The 25,814-nt window shown below is 38.9% G+C and overlaps 1 protein-coding gene across 1 annotated transcript; it reads right to left on the bottom strand.

Annotated features, from left to right (window-relative positions):
* Nucleotides 1-2,083: 2,083 nt before the first annotated feature.
* SH2D1A (SH2 domain containing 1A) lies at nt 2,084-25,306 on the bottom strand. The gene is made up of 4 exons (XM_047764368.1): nt 24,703-25,306; nt 9,054-9,117; nt 4,004-4,148; nt 2,084-2,462 (listed from the first exon to the last, which is right to left on the bottom strand). Exons 1-4 carry the CDS (start codon nt 24,837-24,839, stop codon nt 2,422-2,424), a joined length of 387 nt encoding a protein of 128 aa, XP_047620324.1. The 5' UTR covers nt 24,840-25,306; the 3' UTR covers nt 2,084-2,421.
* Nucleotides 25,307-25,814: the final 508 nt, after the last annotated feature.

The raw sequence follows: 25,814 nt of genomic DNA, 5'->3' as shown, positions 1-25,814 counted from the left end.
TAAGACAAATTAGGAAAATAAAACTTTCAAATACTTTATTAAAATATGAAAAACCATTAATGATTCAAAAAGCTTTTCAAAAAAGACTCTGGTCAAGGAACATGCAAACAATTCGTATATTTAGGATTATTCCAGAATGAACAAATTAGAGCAAAAATTAGTTACACCTATTAAAATTTAAACCCAAGCTACAAATAAAAAGTATCTAAACATATGCATTTTATTTTGAAAGTCAGCTTTCTGAATTCCTTTACAAATTAAAGTGATGCTTTTACTTTTAGAAATGGTAATTAGCACACAATACGTATTTGTGGCCATACTCTATATTTGCGCTCCCATAGCATCCAGGTAAATACCCAGAAATCAGATTTTGCCAGCACAGAGAGTAGCTTTGTCTCTTGGCAGTTCGCTAATTATTAACCAAGCTCACTGCTGCTCATGTACAACCTAGAATTCCAGTTTATTAGTTTACAATAAAACTTAGCCTTTTCCTATGGGCCAGAATATTTGGGTTAACATACTCTGCCTCTAAAGACCTACCTACCTGGGGAACCCTTGTACACTGTTGGTGGGAATGTAAATTGGTGCAGCCACTGTGGAAAACAGTATGGAGGTTTCTCAAAAAACTAAAAATAAACTACCATATGATCCCAAAATGCCACTCCTGGGTATATATCAAAAAAAAAAAAATCCCAAAACACTAGTTTGAAAAGATGAATACACCCCAACGTTCACAGCAACATTATTTACAATTGCCAAGATATGGAAGAAACCTATGTGTCCATCAACAGATGAATGGATAAAGATGTGGTATATATACACAATGGAATACTACTCAGCCATAACAAAGAGTGAAATTTTGCCATCTGCAGCAACATGGATGGACCTAATGATTATCATACTAAGTGAAGTCAGACAGAGAATGACAAATACATATGATGTCACTTATATGTAGAATCTAAAAAATACAAAAAACTAGTGAATATTTTTAAAAAGGAAACAAATTCACAGATATAGAGAACAAACTAGTCATTACCAATGGGGAGAAGGAAAAGGGGAAGGGCAATAGGGGGGGTAGGGGATTAGGAGGTATAAACTATTGTGTATAAAATGAGCTACAAGGATTTATTGTACAACACAGGGAATATAGCCAATATTGCATAACTATAAATGGAGTAGAAACTTAAAAAAAGATCTAATCTACACATTGGGAGCCTCACTTACCATGTGCTTATCACCGTTTATTATCTTTCATTGTTACTTTCTTTTATTATCTTTCATTGCTATTGTTTTCTTGTCCAACCAGACAGGAAGCTGCCTGAGCAGAGAGCCCAGGTGTTTTCACTACTCTACCCCAGTGACTATTGTGTTTGTAGAGTGAATGAATTCTATGAGCCCTGAAGCAACTTGACATATAATCGAATTGCAAGAGTCATGGAAATATAAATGTGAGAAACAAATACCAATACCCATCACTGCGTAAAATCTTGGCTCTCACTTAGGTTGCAATCACTTTGGAATTGTTAAAAATTAATGTAACCTATAAGCTTCCAGTGGTCTTGTAGGGCCACCTAATAGGGAAGCTGCTTGTAAATCAGCTACTCATGAGCCACAGCCGATGAGCCTCAGCTGCTGAAGCTTCCTTTCAAAATGAGGTTTTCCATGGAGTGGCAACTACTGGGGCAGAGGTAAATGAAAAGAAGAAAAGTCTACTTCATCGGATTTGCAATATAATTTCAAATCCTGTGGCATCAAATATAATAAACATTCAGAGCATATTTTAAATTATGGGATTTTCAAACTCCAAGTGGTCTGTGGATTTGGCTGGCCAACATCAGAACACTAGGCAAGAAGGTTGCTTTCAGAATTAAACAGAAATTCTTCACTCTTTATCTAGTACTTGTTTTTAGGACACAGTGCAGAGCTTCACAAATCCCAAAAAAGCCTACAACACCATAGCTAATAGAGGGCACAATACCTAATGTAGAACCAAACATGACAAAGACGAGGGACCAGCTTCCTGCCGTATAATCAAGACATTTTAAAATCAGTAGCTATCAAATAATATTTCACTAAAAATGGAGCTTTTGAGAAAAACTGAGGATTATTTTTATTTATATTTGGCAAGAATTGACATTAATCTTTTATAAAGTATCATTATGTTTTAAATCGTTTCCCATTTGTAAATGTAGTAACTGAAAATAACCCGTGGAATTATTTTCCCCCCATTCCTCATTTCAAAGCTCCTCATTATCCACAAAGTCCATTTCAGCTTTAACATCATGCTAGATGCTTCCATTACAAGACTATGATGGTTTTGGAAATACATTTGTAGCTCACTGAACTGTATTATCTATAATATAAAAGATTTAGCATATATTTAAATTATTGAAAATAAAGTACAACGTGTTTTATTTTTCTTCATGGTGTTTTCAGGAAGACATCAGGATCTTCTCTTCTTCCTAAAGGAAAAGAATAACAAAAATCAAGAAAAGATAAACTGGAGTTCCTTCTGTGGAGCAGCAGAAACGAATCTGACTAGCATCCATGAGGACGCAGGTTTGATCCCTGGCCTCGCTCAGTGGGTTAAGGATCTGGTGTTGCCACGAGCTGTGGTGTAGGTTACAGATGCGCCTCGGATCTGGTGTTGCTGTGGCTGTGGTGTAGGCCAGCAGCTGTAGCTCTGATTCGACCCCTAGCCAGGGACCCTCCATATGCCGAGGGCGCGGCCCTAAAAAAGTGGGGGAAAAAAAGATAAACTGACAAGCTATTAAAATTACAGTTTGAAGTTCCCGTTGTAGCACAGCGGAAACAAATCTGATTAGGAACCATGAGGTTGCGGGTTCAATCCCTGGCCTCGGCCCAGTGGGTTAAGGATCCGGCATTGCCTTGAGCTGTGGTGTAGGTCACAGACGCGGCTCGGATCCCGCGTTGCTGTGGCTCTGGCGTAGGCCGGCAGCTACAGCTCAGATTGGAACCCTAGCCTGGGAACCTCCATATGCTGCGGGTGTGGCCCTAGAAAAGACAAAAATAAAATAAAACAAAATTACAGGTTAACTCAAACTTATAAAATGTCCAACTGCATAAAGTTCACAAAGATACAATCCAATAATATAGCTCAAGCAACTAATATTTAAAACTGAGTTGTATAGAATGCTGAGCCAATTTTTAAATTGGAATTCTATTTACATTTCTTTTAAAAAGGCGAACTACTCATTAATTTAATTCACCACTTGAGTCTAATTGTCAGTTTATGCCTGAGCCTGGGTCCCTTTCAAAGAGGGAAATAACAACTCATTCTCTTCTATTGTAAATATTTATTTTTTCAATCAAGATGTATCCTCTTACTCCAAACAAATGATTAACCCCTTTCAATAGATGTCAGCCATTACAAATCTGACAGCTGAGGACATTGGCTAGTATTCGGTCATTAGCTTGACACACCCCCTAAAATAGCTCTGCTCAGGAGATGTGACAATTTGTGCTAGTGGAAGAATAAAGTATATTAATTTCCTTTCCTTTGCTACAATAAAATTTTATTAATTCAAGCACCACAAATTCAGAAATCAGGATCAAGTGGGCCAAGCTAACATCAGCCTTTCCATCCCTGAAGGGAAAACACTGTCTACTAAGCAAAGGTAAAGGACAAGCCCAGATGTTTTCCGAATTGTCTCATCTTTCAAATGATTTGTTTCTGAATGAGTGAAGTGAAATGGTACTTATATATTGACAAAATAGGCTAGGGAAAACAAGATGGGACAGGAGAGATTATATGTGGGCTCTGAGAATTTTTTATATTTTTACAGCATTTTATTAAAAGTTTATAGAATAGCATATTGAAATCATAGCATGTGAATAGTCCCTCTCACTTGGGTTGCTGGCTACACCCACTTTCTCACTGCATTTTTCTTACAGAACTTCTGATAACTAGGTTACGTTTATGACTAGGTTGACTCCTGGCCCTGAGCTTCCAAACTCTGTCCAAATTAACAGTAAACCATACCTGTAGCACCTTGTGTACTTCTAGCTGAGGACTTCTTCTCAACTGGATACTGCAAAGGTATTACAATACCTTGATCTGGCTTCTGAAATGCTGAAATGAGATTTTTTATTTTCCGGAAAAATCTTTTATGTACCCCAGGTGCTGTCTGGAAAATAAAAGGCCAAGCAGATTATTCATCTACCTCATAATGATACAAAAAGGGCCTACAAAATGTGCAAAGTGTGCTTAGAGAGGTAACATTTGTGTAACTTGTTCAAATATTTGAAAACATAAGAAGGAAAAACAACACTGTAGAAGAGCTTACTTGGTTGGCTGAATTTCCCTGCAAGAGGAGCTAATGAGCTGTCATTTCGGTTCTCCCGAGGGTGGTATTAGTTTGTACAAGCTCTTGCTCATCGCCCTGGCCTTCCTGCCTGCTACCCATCATACATCCCAAACCTCTAAGGGTATACAGGCCATTACCCACAATGAATTCACCAACTGAGAGGATGCAGTTAGAGAAAAAAACACAGACCCTATAGGTCATTAATAAAAAGCCTGAAGAACCAAAAAAAAAGGCAAACAAATAACAACAACCCACCCTCCCTGTCCTCATTCCACAACATAAAATGCTACACAGGAAATTAAAACTTGGTAGTTATGCACACGATGCGTGGCTAGTTAGTCCTCATACTCTTTCACTGCACAATATGTCCTGCCTTATCCTTCGCATTAAATATTTTCCTCCTTGGGAAACTTCCCTGAATCCTCCCTCAAACCACTCTTTCTGTCAACACTTCACTGTGACAGGGTTTTCTCTATGACATGAAAATGAAAGACTATCTAAGGTCACCTTTATTTATTTATTTGGTTTGTTTTGAAGGGATCATTATTTGCAGGTGACTATTAAAACGTACTCCTTCCCTGACATCAATTCTCTTGCAAAGACACTGCTTAAAATCAACAATGATTTCCTGCAAAAGCTTAGGAGCCAAGCTTTAGGCATCAGCTCAAAACTGTCATTTTACATGAAATAAAATAGTATTGCTATAAGCAATTGAACAATGACTAGTTTTTTTTTTAGAAAGCTGTTTTTCAGCTATTCTGTCTGGCAATTTTTTGAGGTGGGAGCTGTTTGTTTGTTAGCATTTAATGAGAAAACATGAAGGCTGGCATACAGAATTCTGTCAACTAGACTAAATGCTAAAGACGGCACAGTGTGCATCGTAACGCTTGGTCCTTTCCTACATTGGGATAAATAGTTTTTCATGGAAAACACTAAAATATTTCTCTTTAGCTTTAAATTAGTGTCCACTCATAGGCTAACACACCTACTCAGTAGATATAGACTACTTCCCAGCTCGGTTCCACCCTTTTGGTCAAAACTTTCTGAGAACTCTATTGAGACCTCATCCAAAATAATATGGCTGTTCTTACAGGGCTCGGGGGATAGAATCTCCAAATGGCAAAGACAGGTCAAAGACACAAAATACCTTATGTTTTCCTTAGAGGACTTTTTCATTTTCAAAGCACTTTGCCATCTCTTGCCCCCCTATTTCACAGATTGGCAGTTATTGGCTGATTTGGTTACTCCCATTTGACAGATAAGAAAATGGAAATACAAAGAGAAAATTCTGCTTGTCCCAGGTCACATATATAACCAGAGGCAGAACTGGCTCTAGATCCCAAGAACCACTCTCTTGCCTTTCAGATTAGGACTAGGCCAAACAGGCTCCAGTGAAGTTAGTGAAACCAACCAAAAGAGAAACTATGCACTCCCCTGTGTGGAAAGATTTCAAACCACACATCTTTCTACTTGTTCTTGTGGCTTATAAAACCATTTATCAACAGAAGCATCTTTTTTTTATGGGGATTTATAGGCAGTTAACACTTGATTATCCATGTGAACGGAGAGGCATAATAGTGCTGGATGTGAAAAAGCAATTTGAATTTGGCAACGAAATTTTCATTGGTAAATAACTGACCTAATTTGCAGTGCTTTGCTTAGGTCAATAAGTAAAGTTATTTAACACCTACTGATCTACTGATGATCAAATATCCAGAAAAGCACAAAAGCACTGAAGTCAGCAGGGGGAGGTTAGTACATTTTTTACAATGTACCCCAAGACCATGCACATATTAATAAATGGTAGGTTTGTAGAATTCTTTGTATGTAGAATTATGTAGGTTATGTAGAATTCTTTGAACTAACAATTTGGCAGTTTTAGCCTGAATCACATGAGATAAATTAATACACTAGGCAGTGATAAATCCTAAAAGTCTATCTAAAACTAGAAATTCACATAATATTTGTCTTTCATAATTCAGTGGAGCCAGGATTCAATATCACTCTACTCTTTGAAACAAATTGCAGACATATCTAGATTTCTAGCACGGTCTTTGCACAGAGGATGGAGCGCTACTGCTATGACTTTTCCTGCAGTGTGGCAAACTAAAGCATTGTTTCAAAAAGCAATACAAATATCTGTTATTTATCCAATTTTGAAAATACATTTACCACAAGAATTGTGCCACTGATATCCCCCATCCGGTCACTGAACTCAGCTATTGTTCAAATCTGCACATTTCCCATACTGGCATCTCTTTAGTTATCCAAGGAAACATGTTTTGGATCACAGCTGGTCTTCAATATGCTCTAGAGAAATTCCTTCCAGTCAGGTGATATGAGCTCTGAGAATACACACTAGTTTAATATTCACCTTAGGAAAAGCATAACTAGGAAGACAAATTTAGTAGACTGAAAAAAATGCAATATGCATTTCAAAAATCAATCTAAAGAGTTTATTTTTTTTTTAAACTGGTTTCCCTTTGGAGAAAACAGGCCAATCTTCTGCTCTCTTGGTGCAGATAATTACAATATAATTATATAAACGGGTCAGACCAGACAGAATGAGAGAGCATTTGTGTTCAGTTAAGCCCTCTTTTCCTTAACATGACCACAAACATGTAACACTCTGCATATGCTGTATACTTGAAGTGGAGGAAAACAAGTTTAGAGAAAGGGTTAGCTAAACCCCGCTAATTTAAGATCCTTTCCATAAAGAATATTCGTCAGCAGCTGAAGTCTACTTCTCTAGGGGTAAGGGAGGTTTCCGGTCAAACTATATACACACAGGAGTTCCCGTTGTTGCTCGGTGGGTTAAGAACCCGACTAGTATCCATGAAGATGTGGGTTCAACCCTTGGCCTTGCTCAGTGCGTTAAGGATCTGGCATTGCCGCAAGCTGCAGCTTGGATCCGGTCGCAGATGTGGCTTGGATCTGGTGTTGCTGTGGCTGTGGCATAGGCTGGCAGCTGCAGCCCTGATTCAGTCCCTAGCCTGGGAACTTCCATATGCTGCAGGTGTGGCCCTAAAAAGAAAAAAACATTATATACAAACATATATGCATGTACACTACCATTCTTCATAATAAATGAAATTTAATTTCATATTCAATCATCTTTGTAGTGATGCAGAGACTTTTTACAGAATAAATAGGTATAAACAGTTTTCATTAGAAATGGTACTGCTTTTCCTCTAATTAGTATGGTAGCATTAATTATCCTGATATAAAGCAAGAATGTGTTTGAAAACTTGCCCTAATTCATCTCAGTAGTTCAAAACATTTGTAGTCTGCAATTTGTGCTTTCCAGTTTGCTGATGCATCTGTAATGGTTAGAGCTATTCTAGTTTTTTTTTAAGTCTAGATTTTAGAGTTTCTTAAATGCATAGACTGATTGAGTGATTAATAGAGGTTGATATTAGCATTTATGTTTTCAAACAGCTCATAATGAAGTACTTTCATTATAAAGAGGGACTGTTTTAAGGAGTCAGAAATCAGAGAAAGCATTTGAAGTCAGAAGTTTCAGTTGTAGAGACCTCTATTTTGGTAGCATAGTAATATATTACCCTGGTACACAGAAAGAGATTCACCCGACAGGCATTTCTTGCAATGGTACAATGACTTTCAAAATATTATCAAAGCCATCAGAACCCATTTTTCTAATGAAATATTTCTTAGAGCCCCAGTTGATAAGCAAAATAAAAGGAATTGCTCAGATTAAAGATGAACTAGAGGCCCAAAAGCATACCCACACATCCTCCTCTCCCTCTGTAACCCCTTGGGAAACTCCAAGGTACCCAGATGGAAGAACCTTAGGACTTTGCAGAGCACAAATTAAAAGCCACTGCAATGTTCGTTCCCTCTATTCCACCTATCCTTGTCTTTCCCAGAGGGCTCAGCCAGGAGTCCTGCCTCCACAGTAGAGCAGCCCTGATTAGCCTAACACATGGAAAATCCTCTATTTTTTCAACTCTTATGCTAGATAACGTAGCACCCGATGATATACAATCATATTGTTCAGCAGTTTAGGCAAGTTCCCATTTTTGAGGGCTTGCTCTGTAGCAAGTCCTGTGGCTAAGAGCTTTCTTTATATGCATTATCTCATTTAACCTTCAAACGAGCCCAGTGAGTAAGGGACTATTTTTTTGGCTTATTTTACAGATGGAGAAACTGGTTCAAAGAAACATTAAATAACCTACCCAAGGTCACAGACCTCTCAGGAAGGGGGTGGGGGTGGACAAGACCTGGAACCCAGATCCAGCTAACAGCAAACTCCAGGCTCTCACACTGCTGTTTAATTCACGTTGTAGTCCCTCAAAGTTCTTATAGGCGCTTAGAAAACAGGAGTCATCTCGTTTAATTCCCCATAGAATCAACACTTGTGTAGTATCATTTGGTAAATAATTGTCTATTTGATTCTTTTATATATTTTTGATACACTGCCTAAAAATTCACATAGGCACTAAAAGTTTCACACAATCCTTCAACTTTGTTACCTTTCCCCCAAAGTGAGACCACTCTGTATAACGGTGGCTGAGCAGAACTGGGACCAAAATTCTCTAAAGGCTTCTTAATGATCCATGAACAATTTTGGATTGGAGCTTTGGTGATTTGAATCTGATGAATATTTTGGGAATGTAGAATTTGACAGCTCTTTTATAAAACCAGTCTAAATTTCAAATACCTCCCTGATACCCCCAGAAGCAAAAATAAATAAAAGAGCTATACCTCAGCACTCCAAGAACCTGTTTCTGTCTGGGACACTCGGTATGTATAAATGTAACCTTGATACCTGTGAAAGAATAAACTTCCATTACTGAAAAATTCCAAAAAAAAAAAAAAACAATGGATGCTCTAAGTTTGGTCTTTAACTATTACATATAACTGATACATATACTGGGACACACACATATATAGCACCCCTGCATTTATAGAAAGAAAAGCCTGAGAAATCTAACTTGCTTGCATGTTATGTCCAGCTAATCACAGTTTCCAGTAAGCCTTCTTTCTTTTTTCTTTTTTTCTTTTTTAATGAGGGAGCTCACACTCTTAAGGATTTGTCAAGTTGAGAGACTGTTGAGATAGAAAGAAACTAGAGATCTGTTGTAATTGGTAAAAAGTATGAAATATTAAATAAATTCAGCAAAGTATAATCATATTATTTTTAAGTACATATAGAGCCTTAAGGTGAAAACATTTCACTGGGATAAGCTACTATCAGGCCCACTTAAATTAATAGTAAGAATATTATTATTATAAATATAATAAATATGCTATGTTTCTATATTACTATTACTCTAACTTTATCATATTATAATATAGTACTAATAATAATTTGAATTAAAAAGGAGTCCTGCTAAAGTACTTGAAATCAGCTTATCCTTTTAGATAGGGGAAACATTTTCCCCCATTATTCAGTGTTTATGCATATCGTATAGCTGTATAGTTGATTTCTGTTACATGCCAAGAGTTTTACATGCTGTATTAGTTTGTGCCAGAGTTTTACACACTGTCTTAGTTTTCTCAGGCTGCCATAGCAAAATATCACAGTCTGTGTGAATTAAACAAAAGAAATTTATTTTCTCACGGTTCTGGAGGCTGGAAGTTATCAAGGTGCCAGCAACATAGGTTTTATTCTGAGGTCTCTTGGCTTGTAGGCAGCTACCATCTGCGTGTGCAAAGAGAGTGATCTCTTTTTTTTCTTTTTTAGAGCCACAGGTGTGGCATAAGGAAATTCCTGGGCTAGGGGTCAAATTGGAGCTGCAGCTGCCAGCCTACACCACAGCCACAGCAACGCCAGATCCAAGCTGCGTCTGCGACCTACACCACAGCTCATGGCAACGCCAGATCCTTAACCCACTGAGCAAGGCCAGAGATTGAACCTGCATCCTCATAAATACTAGTCAGGTTTGTTTCCACTGAGCCACAGTGGGAACTCCTCTCTTCTTATAAGACCACAAATCCTATTGGATTGGGGCCCACAGTTATGACCTCATTTAACTTTAATTACATCCTAAAGGCCCATCTCCAAATACAGTCACAATGGGAGTTAAGCTTCAACCTATTAATCTGGGGAGGAGGGGTACATGATTCAGTCCATAGTATTCCAACACTGGCCCCCCCAAATTCACATCCTTCTCACATGCAAAATACATTCATTCTATCCCAGCAGCCTCAAAAGTCTTAAACACATCCCAGCATCAAATCTAAAGTCTAAATAAAGTCCAAAGTCTCATCTTAATATCATCTAATCAGATATGAATGAGACTTGTGGATGTGACTGATGTTGAGGCAAAATTCTTCTCCAGCTGTGAAACCAGACAAGTCATGTGCTTCCAAAATACAGTAGGACAGGCAGAGGACAGACATTCCCATTACAAAAGGGAGATCAGAAGGTGAGAAGGAGTGACAAGTCCCCCAACTGTCCAAAACCTCATAAGGTAAATCCCATTAGATTTTAATGCTTGAGAATAATCCTTTTGGGGTTGATGTTCTGCCCTCCAGGCCCACTGGGTGGCATAGCTCTGCTGAGGGCAGGGGTGGAGGGAGGCCCCACCCATTTGGCTCAGTTGGGCCCTGATTCCACCTTTAGAATCTAGACGAAGCAGCCTTGGCCCCCTGGTTGGATGCACTCTGGCTCTGGCCCTGTGGTTGGAGTGATAGCCCTGACATCTCTGAAAGGCAAGTCAGGATCATTTTTCCATTTTCTTGAAAGACAAAGCATGCTTCCAGCCAAATTGCCCTATGGTCCTGTCCTATTCTCTTTAGTCCAAACTGACAGTGTCTCTGATGCCTTGGTCCAAACTCTATTCATGGCTTCTGCTGAGACGACTAGTTAACATCACAGGTAATCTCTTACCAGTGATTGTCCAGCCACACCCTTGGTGTTCTCTCTGGACCAAGCTTCCCCTTTTTTTTGCCATATGAATGGACTGAGAATTTTCCAAATCTTTAAGTTCTGTTTTCTTTTTGCTTAACAATTCCTTCTTTGATTCATCTCTCTCCTTTTGCATTTTATTATATGGGGTCAGGAGGAACCAAACTGTCCCTTCAACACTTTGCATAGAAATCTCTCCAGCCAAATATCCAATTTGCAAGTTCTACTTTCCGTAAAATACTAGAACACGATTCAGTCAAGTTCTTTGCCATTGATAACAAAGATGACTTTTTCTTAGTTTCCAACACATTCCTCATTTCCATCTAAGACCTCAGAATGACATTTAACATCCATCATTCTACCAACACTGTGTTCTAGCATGCATCTCCAAATTCCTCTAGCCTCTAACCATGACCCAGTTCCAAAGCCACTTCCACGTTTTTAGGTATTTGTTATAGCAGCACTGTACTTCTCAGTACCAAAATCTGTATTAGTCTGCTCAGACTGCCATAACAAAATACCATATCCTGGGTGGTTTAAACAAAAAACATTCATTTTCTCACAGTTCTGGAGGCTGGAAGTCTAAGATCAAGGTGCCAGCAACATAGCTTTCATTTGAAGGCCTCTCCTCTTGGCTTGAAGGCAGCCACCTTCTTGCCTATGCTCACGTGACCTCTTCTTTGTGTGCATTCATTAAGAGAGGGACTATCTCTCTTCTTATAAGGCCAGAACCCTATTGGATTAGGGCCCCACCCTTATGATCTCATTTAACCTAAATTACCTCCTAAAGGCCCTATCTCCAAATGCATCCACATTGGGAATTAAAGCTTAAACATATCATTTGACAGGGACACAATTCAGCCCATAGCACATGCATTATCTCTTTTAGGCCCCACAATAATCCTGTGAGTTTTGTATTATGAAATCTGTTTTATAGATGAGGAAACTGAGACTTTCAAAAGCTAAGTAACCAAAGGCTCTAGACAGCAAGCCTCAAAGATGGGATTTAAATCAGGCCTCTTTGACTCTAGAACCCTGGCTCTTGACCCCCACACTATAATGGATATAGATTATTTATTGTTATATTTTGGTACACACAGTACTGCTACCTAATTTGCCTAACTTTCCTTCAATAGAAAAGGTAAACTTTATACTAAATTATTTGAAATTATGAATCTGAATCTGTACCAATAGTTTTACTTCAGACATTTTGTTGCTATTGTTGCTTTTTTAGGGCCATACTCACAGCATATGGAAGTTCCCAGGCTAGGGGTCAAATTGGAGCTGCAGCTGCCAGCCTACACCACAGCCACAGCAATACCAGGTCCAAGCCACGTCTGCAACCTACACCACAGCTCATGGCAACACTGGATCCTTAACCCACTGAGCAAGGCCAGGGATTGAATCCACATCCTCATGGATACTAGTTGGATTCGTTTCTACTGCACCACAATGGAAACTCCCAGACATTTTCTGATTGTCATTCTTAGACACAAGTTTGGGTCAAAATATATCTTTGGTTAGAATACTTATTAAACTCTGGTAAAAATAAATGCATTTAAACCTAAAAAAACAGAAAATCCTAAAATATCCCAAACGGGGTCATCCTTGATTAACTGCCTTCACTTACCATTAATCCCCTATAGAACTAAAAGTTTTTATTTTTTTATTTTTTTATTAATTAATTTTTTTTGGGGGGTGCACCCATGGCATATGAAGGTTCCCAGGCTAGGGGTCCAATCGGAGCTGTAGCTGCTGGCCTACACCACAGCCACAGCAACACAGGATCCAAGCCATATCTGTGACCTACACCACAGCTCACAGCAACACTGGATCCTTAACCCTCTGAGCAACCTCATGGTTCCTAGTCGGATTTGTTTCAGCCACAAGGGGACTCCAAAAGTTTTTAAATAAGTGGATTAAATTACTACATTTTTTTGGCCAGCGCCTGGCATGCAGACGTTCCCAGGCCAGGGATCCAACCTGCACCACAGCAGTGACCTGAGCCACAACAGTGACAACACCGGATACTTAACCCACTACACTACGGGGAACCCCTAAATTACTATATTTTAAGTTACTATCCATCAGTACTATTACCTAAAGGATAAAAAAAAAGGTCTAAAACACTAATCGGTTTCATTCAATTTGTGAAACCAAAAAAAGGGGTCAGTTTAAATGCTGGTATGATTACAGGAAATGTTTCATTTTCATTATAAAAGTTTGCCAGAATACTTAGATCATACATAAAATATCTTGATATAATATGCCAAATAAATCTAAAATATTGCATTGTAAAAGCCTTTTTTTGTGTGTGTGTGTGTGTGTGTCTTTTTGCCTTTTCTTGGGCCGCTCCCGTGGCGTATGGAGGTTCCCAGGCTAGGGGTCATATCAGAGCTGTAGCCACTGGCCTACACCAGAGCCACAGCAACGTAAGCCTTTTGTTTTTTTAAGCAATTGAAATCTACCTCAAAGCCCACTGATTTCAGTAAGTACTCTATAGGGAACAAGGCAAGAGCTTTGATTTCTATTTTTTACCATGGGAACTCCAAACAGAAGGCTTTAAGTGATTTTCTTAAATTCACACTGCAAAATGGAGATAGGAGCAAGGAAATAGCATAGGCCCTTAGTTCCGTTTTCCCTATGGGAAGCAATTAATGGCAATAATTCAGTATCATTAAAGGTGTTGTGGAAACTAATTATTTAAAATCTCAGCAATGATACAAGCAAAATCATAGGCAACTGGTTTTCCACTTTCTTAAACAGTGGGTTTCTAAAAAATACAATGAATCTATCTCCCTACTATCATTCAGCCTCATTTAGTCAAAGTAAATGAGTCTGTTTTGAAAATTGTTTCCTAACGAATCTGATCTTATCGTACTTTCAGTTAAGCAGCAGGAACCGGAGTACCACTTCAAAAGTCCTTACCACCTTCAGTCTTGAACAACCTGGTGTTGGGGGCACATAACACTTCTTATGATTAACCCATCCAATTTTAGCAAGCTCCTACTCCCCAACTCCACATATTTGGGAGTGAGAAAAATTGTTTCACCCCTCAGACAAGCCAGCACTTTATCTCTTCCACTTCCAAGTTGCTGGAGGAACTAACCAAAGATCCCTGGTAGCCAACTCTGGTTGATATACTCTCATATATCACTGATGGAAGAGATTTAAAACAGTGCAATTCAAACTATGTTCCCAGTGTAATAGCAGCACATCACCTGGGACCTTGTTAGAAATGTAGACTCTCAGGCCCCACCCAGGAATTGCTGAGTCAGAATCTGTATTTTAACAAGATTTCTAGATGATTTGTAGGAACATTAAAAGATTGATTAAAATGCATGGAGAATGTGCACACCTCACTGGGAATATTGATGGCAATTTCGCCAAAGTCAAGCTGGACTCTTTCACTCACCCTGGGCACTTCTATGCCACCTCCCCCTTAGTCACTCAGTCCATGCTTTAAGAATGAATTTTTATTTAAATATCAGCCGAAGCTTTTTCAATGGTTTCAGTGTTTCTGAACTTTTTACTCCCTCTTCCCCAAAAAGATTTCAGAGTTTTTTTTTTCTGTAGCTTGTATTATGAACCAATAGTTTTATAACATAAAATTAAACTAAAATATTGATTTTATTTTTTCCAAACTACACATACTCTCCCTGTCCACTGAAAAAAATTACTCTCCTAGGAAATAAATTGGCAAATTATAATAAGAGCTAGATAAACCATGCATATTTTGACCTAATGACCGTGCTTATCTTCACACACTTCAAGGAATGAAATGGAAAAAGCAATTTGACAAAGATTTTCATAGTAATTCTATTTTAATAGTGAAAAAATGGAATTAACCTAAGGAATGTTACTCAAAATAAGGAAATGGTAGTAGAAAGAATGGTTCAAAACTATACCAAAGTCCAAAGGCATTAGAGAGGTATATATATATTTTTAATTTTAAGCACATGGACCATGTTGATATAAAATGATGGTATGTGAAAAAAGTGGACACAAGCAGATATGCCACTCTGATTATTGTTTAAAACTGTTCCTGTATGTATGGCTACAAACTAAAAGTATATTTAAACTAACTGCATCCTTGCATAACAATTTTCATTGTAAAGTTATACAAGTGGTTAATAGCATTTTTATAAAGAAAAAGCAGCAAAATTACAATTTGGAACTTTACAAATCTAGCCTAAGAAAATCACAAATCAGAAAAATATTGTTCATTTTTAAAAACTGTTACATCCCTTTTAGGATTATTTTTCCTCTGACTCCCCATTAATTCAGACAAACCAAGAATGTAGTATAATTTTTTTGGCCACACCCACATCATGCAGAAGTTCCCCAGGCCAAGGATAGAACCCTTGCCACAACAGAACCCAGAGCCACAGCAGTGACAATGCCAGATCCTTAACTCACTGAGCCACCATGGAACTCAAAATGTAGTGTAATTTTAAGTAGCTTATTTATTAATTAATTTATTTATTTTTAGGGCTGCAACCGCAGCATATGGAAATTCTCCGAGGCTGGGGTCAAATTGGAGCTACAGCTGCACATTTATGCCACAGCCATAGCAACGCCAGATCCTTAACCCACTGAGTGGGGCCAGGGCTCAAACCCTCATCCTCATGGATACTAGTTAGGTTTGTTACACTGAGCCACAACAGGAACTCCTGTAGTGTAATTTTAATTTCCTCCCTCCATTGAACCTCTTGTCACACTTGTTGATGAGCCTGGAATTTTAAAATTTATCACAAAAAAAATCTAGAAAATGAGTAATTGGTAGAAAACAATAGAGGTTTTTGTTGTTGCTGTTGCCATTAATTTTCCTGACAAATATTTTGCATTTTAATGACTACAGAGCATATGTTGATTCAGTGTTTGCTAAAACTAAAATCTGCGTAATTTTTTTCAAAAGTTGTCCCCAACTCTTAAAAAAAAAAGTATTCTGATTAGAAACAGATAAGAAGGGGAGTTCCCATTGTGGTGCAGCAGAAACGAATCCAACTAGTATCCACAAGGACTTGGGTTCAATCCCTGGCCTCACTCAGTGGGTTAAGAATCCAGTGTTGCCATGAGCTGTGGCGTAAGTTGCAGACCCGGCTCAGATCTGGCATTACTATTGCTGTAGCATAGGCCAGTAGCTGCGGCTCGATTCAACCCCTACCCTGGGAACTTCTATATGCCACAGGTGTGGCCCTAAAAGCAGAAGAAAAAAAAAAGAAACAGATAAGAACAAAACAATAAGAACAAAACAATCTGAGTTATTATCTTCTCAAAGGGTCAGCATTGGGGACAGATCTTGCTTTAAAACTGATAAAACCACATCAATTCCTTCTTTATACCACTTCAAGGTCTACACAAAAGAAAAAGTTTAGCTAAATCTGATTTCAAGACACCACAAATAAAGCAAGCTAGTGCCCAGGTTGTCTATGCCTTTATAAATGAATGTTAAGTGCAAAATTCAAGGCATAATTATAATGTGACTGTTTTTTTTAAACAATTATAATGTGATTTCAGAGCTTTTATACCCAGAGGAATGGTCTCCTATCCAAAGTCATCATTATTATTGAGACTACACCCTGATTCAAGAGGTTTTGGAATTTCTTATGGCTCAATCTTCATTCTTTCAGAGTGAATTTGGATTTTCAAAACCATCAAAAGTCATTCAGCTTCAAGTTTGATGGTAAAACTATGTAATACCAGTTTCGATGAGTCATGACAATAAATATAATCTCTTCTTCTCGTGAACTGCCAGAGAATATTTTATTTACGTATTCCTATGATGGTCTTTGTCTCACAATCATTTATAGATCTCTTGTTTATATTAACAAACACTTACTACATATTAACTTTATAAATGTTAACTCATGCAATAATTCTCATACATGAGGTATGTACTATTACAATCATCGTCCTCCTTTTCACAGATAAGGAACCCGAGACAGAAATTTTAAGTTACTTGCCCAAGGAGAAACAGCTGGTTAAGGGTCAGAATTGGGATGCAGACTCAGAGGGTCTGGTTGCAGATATGGGGTCTTAACCATCTTTCTATGCAGCCTCTCTCTTATATCAGAGGGAATGAATGAATTTTTTTTCTTTTTTCTTTTTTTTCTTTTAAGGGCCACACCCAAGGCATATGGAGGTTCCCAGGCTAGGGGTCTAATCGGAGCTGTAGCCACCAGCCTATGCCAGAGCCACAGCAACGAGGGATCTGAGCCACGACTGCGACCTGGCAACGCTGGATCCTTAACCCATTGAGTGAGCCTGGGGATCAAACCCACAACCTCACGGTTCCTAGTCGGATTTGTTTCTGCTGCACCACGACAGGAACTCCGTAATAAATTGATCTTAAAGTGAATCCAAAAGTACATTTTTCTTTTTTTTTTTTTTGTCTTTTTGCTATTTCTTGGGCCGCTCCCACGGCATATGGAGGTTCCCAGGCTAGGGGTCGAATCGGAGCTGTAGCCACCAGCCTATGCCAGAGCCACAGCAACGCAGGATCCGAGCCGTGTCTGCAACGTTAACCCACTGAGCAAGGGCAGGGACCGAACCCTCAACCTCATGGTTCCTAGTCGGATTCGTTAACCACTGCGCCACGACAGGAACTCCCAAAAGTACATTTTTCAAAAAGCAAGGGACTCTGCTTGGCCTTATAACTGGAGAGAAAGGGCAAAGGAAGGGGCTGAAGCATAGAGGCGACCCCCAAAGAGGTCAGCCTAGGCTTTCCCTTTGCTTTAAGCTAAATGGCATCTGCAGACTAAGCTTGCAACTTCAATTTTACATTGTTGACCAGTCAGCACTTGATTAACTGGCCTGCGAATTGTCCATTTGGAGGTTTGTGTGTTGCAGATTTAATCCTAGGTTTGCTCTGCCATTAATGGATTGTACTCAGATAATCCAAAATAATTCTAGTGGCCTAAATTATCATGAAGATAAATGTGGCACTAACACATATCCAATTGTATTCAAAAACTAACTCTAAGTTAGGCTTTATAATTTCTCATTCTTTTGCGTTCTGTGCCACACTGTTCCCCTCAATTATAATTGATAAGCTGGGATTTTATTTTGTCGCTGTTCCTTCCCCCATTTCTCCAGTTCAGTTGTTTGATAGGCACTTTATTCCCAGTCATCCTTTAAATCTTAAAGGACAAAAAGATAATTACCCTTTTATCTAAAGACATATATATCAAATGACTTTATTGTGTGTCCTTGGGGCTAAAGAATATAATAGCATTTCTTCTTCCAAATCTTCCATCAGATAAGTAGCAAACTCAGATATATACAGAAGGATGCTGAATATGGAAATAAGCTATTTCTTCAAACTAATTATTTTAAATATTCTAAATTGGTTTTTCTCTTATCACAATCAAACTATCTCAGTAGGTAATTGAAGCAAGTCAGAAAGAGAAAGACAAATACCATATGATATCACTTATATGTGAAATCTAAAATATGGCACAAATGAACCTATCTACAAAACAGAAACAGACTAATAGCCATAGAAAACAGACTCGTGGTTGCCACGGGGGGTGGGAGAGAGTGGGACTGACTGGGAGTTTAGGGTTAGCAGATGCAAATTATTACATTTAGAATGGATAAACAATAAGGTCCTACTGTATAGCACAGGGAACTATAATCTCCTGGGATAGACCATGATGGAAAAATAATATTAAAAAAGAATGTGTATATACATATGACTGAGTCACTTTGCTATGCAGCAGAAATTGGCACAAAATTGTAAACCAAATATACTTTAATAAAAAAATTTTTTTAACTCTATCCCAGTAGGCATTTAGGGCTTTCCCATTGGCTGCCTACATTAAAGGTGAAAAGGGAAGAAATGTGAGGGCTCATATGTAACTTAGTGGAAATAAATTTCATATACCTTGAAAACTAAAAAGAGTAAAATTAAATTTAAATTATTTGCATTAATAAGAATATTTAGTGTATTGAATCGATACAAGAAAAATACATGAAGTCTGTGGCTTTCCTATGGCAAATGAAGATATGGTAGGAAAAGATTCCATTTATAATAGAAACAAAAAATGGCACATACATTTATACTCACAGTAACTAGAAATAAACTTAACAAAAAATATGCAAAATCTATAGGAAGAAAGCTACAACACTCTATTGATGGATGTAAATGAAAATGGAGAGATATATCAGGTTTTGGGGTAGGAATAGCAAATTCTTTAAGATGACAATTCCCCCTTCATTTATTAATGAGTTTAATGTAACCCCAATGGGAATTTTTTAAATTTAACAAGATTATTCTGGGATGTTTCCTAGAACTTTAAGGCATTGCTGCAGCTGTGGCACAGGTGACACAGGTCGCAACTGCAGCACAGGTTTAATTCCTGGCCTGGGAACTTCCACATGCCATGGGTGCAGCACAAAAAATAAACAAACAAAATTATTCGAGATTTCATCCTGAGGAACCAACAGGTTAGAATATGAAATAATTTTTTAATGTATTAAAACATTACCATACTATAGCACTAGTAGTTCAAGAATAAATAGATCAGTTGAGCCAAACATATAATTGTTAAACAATAACCTACATGTAAGAATTTAATATATGGTAAAGTAGGCTAATAAATCAATCAGGAATGGAAGCTCTATTTATAAATTTTAGCTATTTCAAAACAAAATCAAATTATACCCTTTTTCCACATCAAAGTTCCAAATAGAATCAAAGAGTTAAATATAAACTAACCAAACCATAAATTTAAAACAAAAATTGAAATGAAGTTTTATCACATCTCTGTAGGTGAAAGAACTTTCTAAGTTGGGAAGCAAAGGGAGAAGTCAAACACAGGGAAAATGAGTGATGGACTTGACTCCTAAAAGTCTTCAGTTTTGTGTGTGTCAAAGAAAAGTCATGGCAAACTGAAAAAAAGATACTTGCAACAGATCAAGGAATAGTATGTAAAAAGTCATAATGTGTTAAGAAAAATAGTAAGATCCAAATGGTTAAATGGGCAAAGTACACAAAGAGCCAATTCATGAACAAGGAAATACAACAGTTTTCCAGCCATTATAAAATATACACAATCACTAGTCATAGAAATATGAAATAAAGAGTGAGACATCAAATTTCAAGAAGAATTTTTTTTAAACAAGAATACCCTTGGGAAAAAAATAATAATAAATAATTTTAAAAAAAGGGAAAAAAATAATAATAAATAATTAAAAAAAAGAATACCCATTTTTAGGGAGAGTATGGTGAGACAGACACTTTCATGCAGTACTGGTGAGTGCATATATAGACTAGAAAAACCATTTAGGTAAAAATATTTCTTGATCACGTGTACACAAAGAACCTGAAACTGTTCATGTTTTCTGATCTAGAAATTGCGCATCTTGAAATTCATTATAAGGAAGTAATCATAAATACAGGAAAACCTTTATGGATTAAAATATAAATTGTGATGGGATTTATAATGGCAAAAAGTGGAAGGATTCAAATGTCTAAAATAGATGAATAGTTAAGGAAAATACAGTTGGACTGGTTGGACTACCATGAAGCTATTAAAAATAATGTTTTAAAAACATTCGTAAAAACATTATACATAAATGGGCTTTTTTCACAATCAGAAAATGCAACAGAATACAATATTGTAACAGCACATGTGTTTATAAAGCAATTTGTTTTATAAAAATATAGAAGAAAAACCACTTAATTTTCAATAATAATTGTCTTTAGGTTATAAAACTAAAGATGATTTTCCCTCATTTCCATTATCCACATTTTAAAATTTTTTCTGTAATATGAATAGATGTTTAGGAACTATTTCTAATAGACTTATTATACCAAAATCTAGATTGATTTATTTTGAAATAATTGGAAGAAAAACTTCTCACTTTAAGTGAAGGTTAGCAATCCTATAAATGGAAGATTTCTTTAATACTTTATGAGAATCAATTTTCAAAAATGAACAGAGGAAAAGGCCATATCTAAAGGCCAGGGGTGGGAATTCAGAATGGGGGAAAGGGGCATACCTATTTAGAAAGTATAGTCTAAAGTACAGTTTGAAAGGCATATGCCTTGTGTTATTTCTACAATAAAAATACAGAAACTAAAGCTCAACCAAACCTTCTTGGATAATGAGAACAAACAAAAGACAGAATGAAAAACTATCCTGAGTGAACCCACAGACAATGCATGTGTGTTAGCTATTCTTTGTTGTTCATGTATATATGACACCATTTACATTGTTATCTTTGCTGCATATCATAACCATACGTGTTTTGGTTTAAAATGAGTATGTGGTTTATTTCAAAATGAAATTTGATCTTGTTACTACAGTGTAGTACTAAAAAGGAGGAAACAAGATGTTTCTGTTTATCAAAAGGGATCCTTAGCTCAAAAAAGTTTCTCCAACTCTCCTGAAAACAGAGAGCAATGCATCCCTCTGTTTTCCCTCTGCAGCAGTCTGCAGAAAGATATGCTAGGAGGACTCCCAATTTGCTGACTCTTTTCTGCCACTTCATAAGGATGTGTGCATGGAGAACTAAGAGTCATTAAAAACTACATTTATGCAAGAATCATTTTGGACGAAAACTTAAATGTTTGAGAATTTCCCACCTGCCTAAAATTAATTCCTTATGTGGACCTGGCCTACACAGGTAATAGGCTCAGAATATCCTTCTCTCTTGCATCTTTTTCCAACAGTAATCTTATGTAGAAGGTGAAGCACACATTACTAGTCCTGTCTTACAAATATGGAAACCAAGACCCAGAAAATTTGAGAAACTTCTGCAGGATTCACATTCTACTCTCCAGATACCAGCCCAGAAGCTCTGTACAGTAAAGAACAGTATTTGCCTTGACAGTGCCTTTATTAATTCAAAAACGCTTATTGAGCACCTATTATGTACCTCATAATGTGTATTATGTGCCAGGCTGTGTTCCTCATGCCAGAGACCATGTCCCTGCCCCGACGGAGATTAGATTTTAGCAGGAGTGCCCAGCCAGACATACGTAAACAAGCAAAGGTCAGATAGTTGAAAGCTCCTTGAAGAAAAATAAAGTGACAGAGTGTAAAGGGGACAGGGAGAAGGCACTAATTTTAGATAGGCTGGTCAAAGAAGTCCTCTCTGAGGGAAGAAGCAGAGGAACAGTAAGTGCGAAGACCCTAAGCGGGGAGAATATCTTAGCAAGCTTGAAAAACATCAAAGAGGCCAGTATGTCTGAAGTTTTAGGTGCATCCTGCTACACCCTGTCCCCTGCTCTTCCTACCCTTCCCAGGCTTCTTTTGTAGTTTATTTTTTACCTCTAGGTTCAGGGGCCCATTAATGGGCCAGCTAAGAGTCATTAAAAACTACATTTATGCAAGACTCATTTTGTCAGCTTCCCTAAAGAAGTGCCTCTCACCTGTCTACTCACTCCTCCACCTTTTTCTTCCCCTTCTTTTTACGGCTGCAATTGTGGCACCTGGAAGTTCTCAGGCTAGGGGTCGAATCAGAGCTGCAGCTGGGGCCTACAGCACAGCCACAGCAATCCACAGGATCTAAGGTGCATCTGTGACCTATGCCACAGCTTGTGGCAATGCCAGATCTTTAACCCAGTGAGTGAGGCCAGCGATCTAATTGCATCCTCACAAAGACAATGTCAGGTTCTTAACCCTATGAGCCACAATGGGAACAACCTTCTTTTGATAAGGAAAGAGTCTAGGCAGTGGTTAACAAGTCTGACCAGGAACCATGAGGTTGTGGGTTCTATCCCTGGCCTTGCTCAGTGGGTTAAGGATCTGGCGTTGCTATGAGCTGTGGTGTAGGCTAGGGACTACAGCTCTAATTGGACCCCTAGCCTGAGAACCTCCATATGCCACAGGTGTGGCCCTAGAAAATACAGAAAAAGAAAAAAAAAGAAAAGAGCCTACGGGGAGTTCTCACTGTGGCACAGAGGGTTAAGGATCCGGTGATGTCACAGCTGTGGTGTAGGTTCCAGTTGCAGATCAGATTTGATCCCTGTCCTGTGAACTTCCACATGGCAGGTGTGGCCATAAAAAGGAAAAGGGAAAGGGAAGGGAAGGGAAGGGAAGAGAAGGGAAGGGAAGGCAGGGGCCTAGGAATACTAGTTAACTTTCATTGACCTCCCCCAATTTCCACTTGGGAAAAACAATGATATAAGGAAAACATAAGATCTGAGCCCAAGAGATTCACAAATTTGCACATATTTCCCTTGAAGCTTTTATAATAAATGTATTTAGCATGGCTCGAGACTTGCCACAAACATGTCTTGACCATTTAAAAAAAAAAACAACAACACCATAAACAATGAAAATCTTTTAACACCAGGCTCAATATCATCTTTCTTCATTGACCCAGAAGGAACTTCAAACTCTTGCAGTGTATCTTCAGACAACAAAATTACTACTAAGCATTTTCCCTCATTTTGTTTCTGTCTAGAACCTACTGTGTAGGGCTGGTGTTTTCATGGATGTTTTTGTCCTACTGACAAAAAGCGACTGAACTAAGTACTTCCTTAGAAATGTCCTATGAGTACTTAAAGACAATGACTTAAAAAAAGAATATAATAACGACTGAAAAAATAATATAATAACAGCAATAGCTTACTTTTACTGAACATTTAGTATGCATCAGGTCCAGTGCTAAATTTTCTACCTGTATTATGGCATTTAATCCTCACACTCCCATGAGATAGGTGGTAATATGATACACATTTTATGGACAAGAAAACTGAGGGACTGAGAGGTTCACTTGCCAAAGTCAGCATCAGACTAGCATGAGATTGGGTCTCAGATCTGCCTGACTCTGGAGCCCTGAAGGAAAGAGGAAGGTGTATAGGATTCAAAATGGGGCACTAGGCAAAGACCTGCCTAGGTAAAGGCAAAGCTGAATCATAGAAAGGTGTTTTCCCTTCATGCCCTTGCGGACTATTGTCAGTCCTAGCTTTTATCAAGAAGGGCCCTATTTCTGAGGGCCCCCCCCCAACACACACACACACACACACACACACACACACACACACACACACTCCTCTAAAGAAAGCTAAATAAGCAGATGCAGAGAGGCAGTTTTATTCACAAACATCCCCCTCCCGGCAGCCAGACCTGTCTGGTATTGCCATCTTAAAGTGATGGATTCGCTGTCTTAGTCTTCCTCCTCTCCTTAAATTCAACTGTCTTCCACATCCATAGCCATTTAAAGAGAGTGGGAGAGAGAGGCCGCTCCTTCTCTGAGGAGCTGGTGGCCCCACATCTGGCCGCTCCACCATCACAGGCCTTCACCCTCCCGACCTCTGCTAGAGGCCAAAACACAAGTCGGGAGCCTGAGTCCTCTTGGTCGCCAAGGTGACTAAATTCTAAGCTGCGTTTCCCCACCCTAAGAAGCATTCTCTGCAGCCGACCCCAAAGGCCCTGGGGAGGCCCCTTTCTGAAGAGCTGGAGGCCCTCGTGGAGTCCCCAGTGAGGGGCCCCCAGGGAGGCCTTGGGCGGTCGGTGGGCCCGCGTCCCCACCAGTACTCACAGCACACACAGACAGTACACGCCCGGGACGCTCTCGCTGTCCCTCAGCAAATAGCTGCCATCCAGCCCGGTGGCGAGCAGGAGTTTCTCCCCCGTCTCCCGGCTGATTTTGCCGTGGTATACAGTCACCGCGTCCATGGCCTTGAGGAATTCTTGGGTGGGCCGAGGCGTGGGATGGTAGAAGGGAGATGCTTCTGCGGCCGCCGCCGCTGCTGCTGCTGCTGCTGCTGCACCCAGGCTCAGTCAGCCACCCTGACTCCCAGTTCAGCCAGATGTGCAAAAAAGAGAGAGGAGCGCCCCAACAACAGGATGTTGTCTACCTGCCTTAAAACCTCCTTCTCACACTTCAATTAAAACCAGCTCAGCAGTTTAGCAGCTTGGTTACTGCCATAGGGTTCGAGCCCCCTCCGGGATCCGCCCCCGCGACACAGGGTTCAGGCGCACAGAGAGGGGAGGACCATTGGAAGAAGGTCTTTGCAAGATTTGGCCTCTACCCCCAACGCAGACCCGGGCACACAGACAGGAATGCTTGGTAATGCTTCTGTTCTTGCACTTTTCCCCGGAGCCACCATGATTTAGCTTAACTAGTCCCCAAAGGGGTTGATGGTAGAGGGAGGCAAGCTGTGCATGGCCTTCATGTGGGGCAGAAATATATATTGACAGAGAATGAGAGGCCCAAAGCTCTGAGACCATAGCAGAGAACCTATCAGTACTGTCAGTGAGTAATCACTATAGTACAGCCAGGAGGCTTCTACAGAATCAGAAGTAGTAAGTGAACCCTGGGCTTGGGGCAAGTGCCTCCCTTTCCGTGTACCCTCTCCCTCCTCTTCTACTCCTCCTAGCCATCTTCAGCCAGCTTGATCCTGAACAGCTCAACTTTCCAGAATCCCAAAGGGACAAAAATCAGTGTGTGTCCAAAGATGTTCCAGATTTATCTATTTGATGAGCCTTAGATGAGAAAATAGATCCTTTAATTGGTGCTTTGTCTTTATGTGTACTTGCATGTGTCCTTTCGTGTAAAGGGCCCACCTTTTAGCACTGGGGGCATAAAACTTGTTTTAAATCACATCCCAAGTGTTGACAGTTGTAACTTTTATCCTCTGTTGTTAATAG

Source organism: Phacochoerus africanus, chromosome X, assembly GCF_016906955.1.
Source record: "Phacochoerus africanus isolate WHEZ1 chromosome X, ROS_Pafr_v1, whole genome shotgun sequence".
NCBI lineage: Eukaryota > Metazoa > Chordata > Mammalia > Artiodactyla > Suidae > Phacochoerus > Phacochoerus africanus.
Note: the sequence above shows the minus strand (reverse complement) of the source record. Positions and strands in the feature narration are given on the sequence as shown.